Here is a 6,777-nt window from a genome sequence, read left to right as displayed (position 1 = left end):
TTTTACAGAATAACTGCGCAAAGACTTGCCCACTTGAACAAGTGCTTGATGAACTTTAAGCTAGGAAATTTCAGCTATCAGAAACACCCTCTGAAACTGGGAGAGCTTCAAGGGAATCACTTCACTGTTGTTCTCAGGTAAAGAACTGTTGTTTGAATATAGATCAGAGAGGGTCTTGGTGGGTCACTGGGAGTCTACAGAACAGTTGTTAATCCAAGTGAGCTGGTAATAGATGTGGCAGCAAGTTGAGGCAGAGTGAGGCCTCATAGGGCTGGAAGAGCAAATACTGCTAGAATAGTTTTACTAACACCCCTGCCCCTCTAAAAACCCAGCGCATGACCTTTGGAAAAACGCCGTCTCTCCTTAAATACTGTGTAAAAGACAAAGAGCCCATCATTCCACTTACATGCAGTACCTAGTATAGGCAAATCATAGATACAGGAAGTAGAAGAAATGTTAGCTGGGGCAGGAATGGAGGGGGGACGGGGGAGAGTTAGTGTTTAATGGGTGCGGAGTTTCAGTTTGGGAAGATGAAAAAGTTCTGGAAGTGGATACTTTTGAGAGTTACACAAGATTGTGAATGTACTTAACGCTACTATATTGCATGCTTAAAAATGGCTAAAATGGTCAGTTTAATGTTATGTATGTTTTACCACAGTTTAAAAAAAAATCAAATTCCTCAGGAGGTAGAAAAATAGCTGCAAGGAACAAGCGGAAGGCTTGGAAACCAAGCCATATCATTTATGATGTGCATCCCTAAAGGTGTTTGACTATAATTTTTTTTCTCTGGATAATTTGGGTCCTTACAGAAATATAACAGGAACTGATGACCAAGTACAACAAGCCATGAACTCTCTCAAGGAGATTGGATTTATTAACTATTATGGAATGCAAAGATTTGGAACTACAGCCGTCCCCACATACCAAGTTGGAAGGTTTGTATTAAATTTCTTGACTCTTGTCTAAAAGAGCTTCCTTACAAACAAGGAAAAGGTGTTGTTTTTAATTATTTCTGGGTTTCCTCATGTCTGGACCAAATGAACCAGTGTGTCTCATCCTTTTGGATGACCAACTGATCCACAGCCTTCTTTCAGTTTTTTTTTTTTTTTTCTGTTTTGAAATAATACATGTACAAGGTAAAATAATAAATCAGAGTTCAAAAGGATATAACCTGAAATATAAGTTTTTCTCCTACCCCTCATTGCCTGTCCAGGGATTCTGTTTTTATTTTATTTTTTACAGGTAAATCTTGGCTCAGTAAGTGACCCAACAGTAAGCAGTTGGGTAACTCAGACCCAGAGTAATCTGACAGAGATGACACAGTTTCTAACTTCTGTGTTAACAAATGCTTCCCAGTTTATTAAACAGGGATCTGCCCTTCCCCAACTCTTAAAGAAAGTGCTGTAGAATGTAATTATGCAGTAAAATTTATTTTAAGAACTGGTATGCTTTTAGTTAATAGGAATTCATCTAGGGTAAGCTAGGGTGGGAATCCCATCAATAAGTACTTGGGTTCATAACCCTACTTATGCTGTACTGCTGTCCAGTAGAGACTGTGTTGTTATATGATGTATTCACATGGGATTTAGGATTGTGGAGTTATGAATTGGAAGTAATATGAGAGATTGTTTAGTTTGTGTTTTCCGTTGTGTTTTAGTGAAGATGAAATTGAAGTTTAGGGAGGTCTGCAGAGCTCACTAGTTCGTCAGCTGTAGTCTTGGGAATTGAGTTTTGCTGACTCCATGAAGTTGCATTTTTCGTATTTCTTTTTTAAAAGCACAAAATGGTAAAAATCTATCATGTAGTATTTCTTCTACCTCTTTGAGACAGTGTTGTGAAGGTTAAAGTTCAGGCAGTAGAGTCAGACTACAGTTCTGAGCCTTGGAGTACTCATCAGTATATGAAAATTTGACCTCATAGGGTGGTAAAACGAAGTGAGATGATGTCTATGCAGCACCAATTTCTATGGCTGGAATATAGTAAGTGCTTAATAGTGGAGAATAATACTTTAAAATTAAAACATACTAATGAGAAAAAAACATTGTTGCCAAGAAGAAAACTTATAATAACTAATAATCACAATAATTAGATAATAAAAAATAATGTTTTCAATCTTGCTAATGTTGAGAAGGCATTGTTAAAGGTAATGAAGATGCTAATTGTATCATGGGACAGAATGATACAGCCTCTAAGGGGAGGCTGTATCAATCTTCTAATTGGAACTAATTTGGAAGAACAGCCATGGTACCCTGTAGATTTGTACTCCAAAGATAATGTAAAATAGTTAATGAAAATGAGATCAGATTTATCCAGGAAAAAATATATCATGGCTTGCCCTAAGCATACAGCTTGTTCAGAACTCCAAACCAACAATTTCCACAACATTAGAATATTTCCTAGTTTCAAAGCAGCCCACTATTAGCTGGAAAAAAACAAGCCCTCAGTTTATAGTTTAAACCCCTAAGGCAAAAAACGAGCCCTCAGTTTATAGTTTAAAGATGAAAGAATGACTTGTATGCAAAATATTTAAAGAACTCTTATGACTCAAAAACTAAAAGACAAAAAACTCAATTTAAAAACAGGCAAGGGAACTGAATAGACATTTCTTCGAAGAACATAGACTAATAGCCAAAAAACACACAAAAAGGTGTTCTACATCATTAGGAAATCACTAACCACAGGGAAAAGCAATTCAAAACCACAGTGAAAGCCCTTTTTATACCCACTACAATGGCTAAAATAAAAAAGGCATATAATAGCAAGTGTTGACAAGGATGTGGTGAAATTGGAACCCTCATGCAGTGCTGGTGGAACTGTAAAATGATATAACTGTTTTGGGAAACAGTCTGGCTGTTCCCCAAGAGAATAAATATAGAGTTACCATATGACCCCACTATTGCATTTCTAGGTATATACTCAAGAATATTGAAAACATGTCCACACATAAATTTACACTAATATTTATAGCAACAGAAATTTACACTAATATTTATAGCAATGGAAACCATCTAGATTGTTCAAATGATAAAATGTGATATAATCCATATGATGAAATATTCTGCAATAAAGGGAAATGAAGTACTAATACATGCTACAATATGGATGAACCTTGAAAACATCATTCTAAATGACAGAAGCCAGTCATAAGAGGCAGCATATTGTATGATTCATTTATATGAAATATCTAGAATAGGCAAATCCATGAAGATAGAAAACTTATTAGTGGTTGACTAGGTCTGGGCAAGAGGTAATGGAGAGTGACTGCTGATGGGCATAATGTTCTGACATTGAATTGTGATGTTGCACAATTCTGAGTATACTAACGTCATTGAATTGTACACTTAAATGGGTGAATAACACGGTATGTGAGTTACACCTCAATAAAGATGTTTAATATAAAAGAAGATGGACATATGGTCAAATTATTTTTGACAAGGATGACAAGGCCATTCAGTGGGGGAAAGGAGGTCTTTTTAATTAATAGTGTTGAGGAAACTGGATATGCACATACAAGATAAAAATGAAGTTGGATCTTTACCTTATACCATTTATAACAATTAACTTAAATGGATCCAAGACCTGAACTTAAGAACTACAACTAAAAATCTAGAAGAAGACTTTATGACATTTGATTTGCCAATGATACAGCACCAAAGCACCGGCATCAGAAGAAAAAATAGAAATTAGACTTCATCAAAATTTAAAATATCTGTGTACAGAGACACATGCTCACACCCAGCTCAAGTTGGTGGCGGCAGCAGAGAACTCTTGACTCCTGGGACACAGACATGTTCTCCATGGAGGATCTGATGGGGAAGGTGAGAAGTAGCAACACTGCCAGTAGGAACCACTGGGAAGGGGAGGACAAGGATGTCAGGATAACTGGGATGATGATGATGATGATGAAAAAAGAGGAACAGAAGTAAAAATTTCAGAAAAGAAAAAATATAACACAAAAGAGAAAGAATGGCAACAAATGAAAAGGCAAGAAGAAATTAAAAAGAGGTTAGAAGAACCTAAAATGTCAGTTAACCTAACACCAGAAGAACAATTAGATAAACTGCCACTAAAGAAATTACAGGAAGAATCAGACTTTGAATTGGCAAAAGAAACTTTTGCGTTACTAATACAGTTTGTGGAATAGATGCTATGAACCTGTCTTCAAGAGATGACTTCACAGAATTTGGAAAGTTACTAAGATAACATTATACAATATGAAATTTTACTATATTATGCCAGTTTTATGGAAGCCTTCCTTCAAGATGTATTTCATTGAAAGTTGAGGACTTGAGGCTTTTGGCCAAAAGCTTTTGGCTTTTAGATACGCTTTGCCCCCTTCCAAAACCATAAGAAGGATTACATCTACCTCAAAACAAAAAACCAGAACTGCCAGAAAATCAAACTTCATGGAAGTCCAACAAACAAAGATATAAAGAAGCACTACTCATCCAGACAGGTAGGAGGGGCGGAACCAGGGAGCAGAGGGCACAGTGTGGTGGTGGTGGCAGTAAGGCAGTTGCTGTGGATGGCCATCAGAAAGAGCAGTCACACATTATAAAAGCCAAGAGGATCATGTGGGGAGTGATCCTAGTCCCAGTTCACGGTTCCAGCACCATGAAAATAAAGCCACATTGTCTCTGACTTTGAAAACCAATGGGGCCCTGGCTGGTGTGGCTCCGTGGATTGAGCGCCAGCGTGCAAACAAAAGGGTCACCAGTTCGATTCCCAGTCGGCACATACCCAGGTTGTGGGCCAGCCCAAGTGGGGGCACATGGGAGGCAACCACACATTGATGTTTCTCTCTCTCTCTCTCTCCTTCCCTTCCCCTCTCTCTAAAACTAAATAAATAAAAATTTTTTAAAGTCTCTAAAAAAAAAGAAAAAACAGTGGGGGCTGGGGTGGTGGAAGAAACTGCCCCTCTCATGAGAATCATGAGAATCTGTTTAGAGGCCCCCTGGTCCTAGAACATCCACAAACTCACCTACTCTGGGAACCATCACCAGGGCAACAGCTAGAGGGGTATCAGTCACATATGGGAAGTGAGTGAAGTGACAGGAAAAGGGGAGAATGCTGAGCAAGCGGTATTGTTCACTCTGACCCCTCCTCCACATACAAGATCATGAACCAGGTCGCCCTGCATTGGCAAATACCTAAGGCTCCACCCCTTACAACATAATAGATGTGATAGCTCTACCTGAGACACGGGAAAAGACAGGAGGCTGTAAAGTTGAAAAAACAGAGAAGCATGGCCCAAAAGAGGGAGCAGATCAAGGCTTCAGTGGGAGATCTAAGAGACAAGGAGATAGCCCACCTAACAGATGCAAAGTTCAAAACACTGGTGATGACGATGCTCACAGACTTGACAGGCATGATTGAGTATGGCAAACACATAAGGGAAGAAGTGAAGGCTATACTAAGTGAAATGAGGAAAAATTTACATGAAACCAATGGTGAAGGGAAGGAAACCAGTGTTCACATCAATGATTTGGAACACAAGGAAGAAATTAACAGTCAGTCAGAACAGAATGAAGAAACAAGAATTGAAAAAAATGAGGAGAGGTTTAGGAACCTCTTTAAACATACCAATATCTGAATCATAGGGGGTACCAAAAGGGGAAGAGAAAGAGCAAAAAATTGAAAACTTATGTGAAAAAATAATGAAGGAAAACTTCCCACATTTGGCGAAGAAAATAGACGTACAAGTCCAGGCAGCACAGAGAGTTCCAAACAAGCTAGACCCAAAGAGGACCACACTAAGACACATCATAAATAAATGCCAAAGGTTAAAGACAGAGAATCTCAGCAAGAGAAAAGAAGAGAACTGCCTACAAAGGAGTTCCCATAAGACTGTCAGCTGATTTTTCAAGAGAAACTTTGCAGGCAAGAAGTATTCAAAGTGATGAAAGGCAAGGGTCTACAACCAAGATAACTCTATCCACCAAAGCTATCATTTAGAATGGAAGGGCAGAGGAAGTGCTTCCCAGACAAGGTAAAGCTAAAGGAGTTCTTCACCACCAAGCCCTTATTATATGAAATGTTAAAGGGACACATTTAAGAAAAGAATAAGATCAAAACTATGAACAATAAAATGACAAACTCATAACTCATCAACAAATGAATCTTTAAAAAACAACAAACTAAGGAAACAAGTGGAACAGGAACAGAACCACAGATAATGGAGATCTTATGGAAGGTTGTCAGTGGGCAGTGGGAAGGGGAAGAATGGGGGAAAATGTGCAAGGATCAAGAAGCAAACTGATAGGTACAAAATAAACAGGGGACGTTGAGAATAGTATAGGAAATGCAGAAACCAAATAACTTATATGCATGACCCATGGACATGAACTAAGAGGGGTGGGGATTGCTGAAAGGAAGGGAGATACCAGGCAGAGGGAGGCAAAGGGAGAAAAATTGGAACAACTGTAATAATAGCATAATCAATAAAATATACTTTAAAAAAAAGAAAGTTTAGGACTTGAAAAAGAATACCAGTTCATTGACTGCTTAGTAGTGAAAAACAGAAGCCAAAAAAGCAAAGCAAAGCCAAAAAGAAGAAAGCTGTGGTGCCTGGAGGGGTTAAAGGCCACAGTCAAATGTTATCTGACAGATTATGGTGGTTTTGATGGAGGATATGTACAAGATTATGAAAATTTCAGGTGACATTTTCTTTTCTCCCAGTGTTTTCTTTCTGTTGCCTGCAGTCCCTTCAACATGTAGCACAACTTCTTTTCATTTCAGTCTGCCAAATGCTATAGTCAGAAGTGCAGTATCTTCCTT

At 38.3% G+C, this 6,777-nt stretch overlaps 1 protein-coding gene and 1 pseudogene across 1 annotated transcript in view; both read left to right on the top strand.

Moving 5' to 3' along the window:
* The window catches only part of PUS7 (pseudouridine synthase 7), an 83,021-nt gene that overhangs the window by 55,430 nt on the left and 20,814 nt on the right, over positions 1-6,777 (top strand). Inside the window, exons 8-9 of the mRNA XM_090287323.1 lie at positions 9-137; positions 810-935. Coding sequence (XP_090143449.1) covers positions 9-137; positions 810-935 — 255 coding nt within the window. The remainder of the gene's footprint in view (positions 1-8; positions 138-809; positions 936-6,777) is intronic.
* LOC150001742 (eukaryotic translation initiation factor 3 subunit J-like) lies at positions 3,650-6,660 on the top strand (annotated as a pseudogene).

The sequence above is a fragment of the Furipterus horrens genome, unplaced genomic scaffold (assembly GCF_987537825.1).
Source record: "Furipterus horrens unplaced genomic scaffold, mFurHor1.1.pri manual_scaffold_9, whole genome shotgun sequence".
Taxonomy (NCBI): Eukaryota; Metazoa; Chordata; class Mammalia; order Chiroptera; family Furipteridae; genus Furipterus; species Furipterus horrens.
This window is presented reverse-complemented; position numbering and strand designations above follow the sequence as displayed.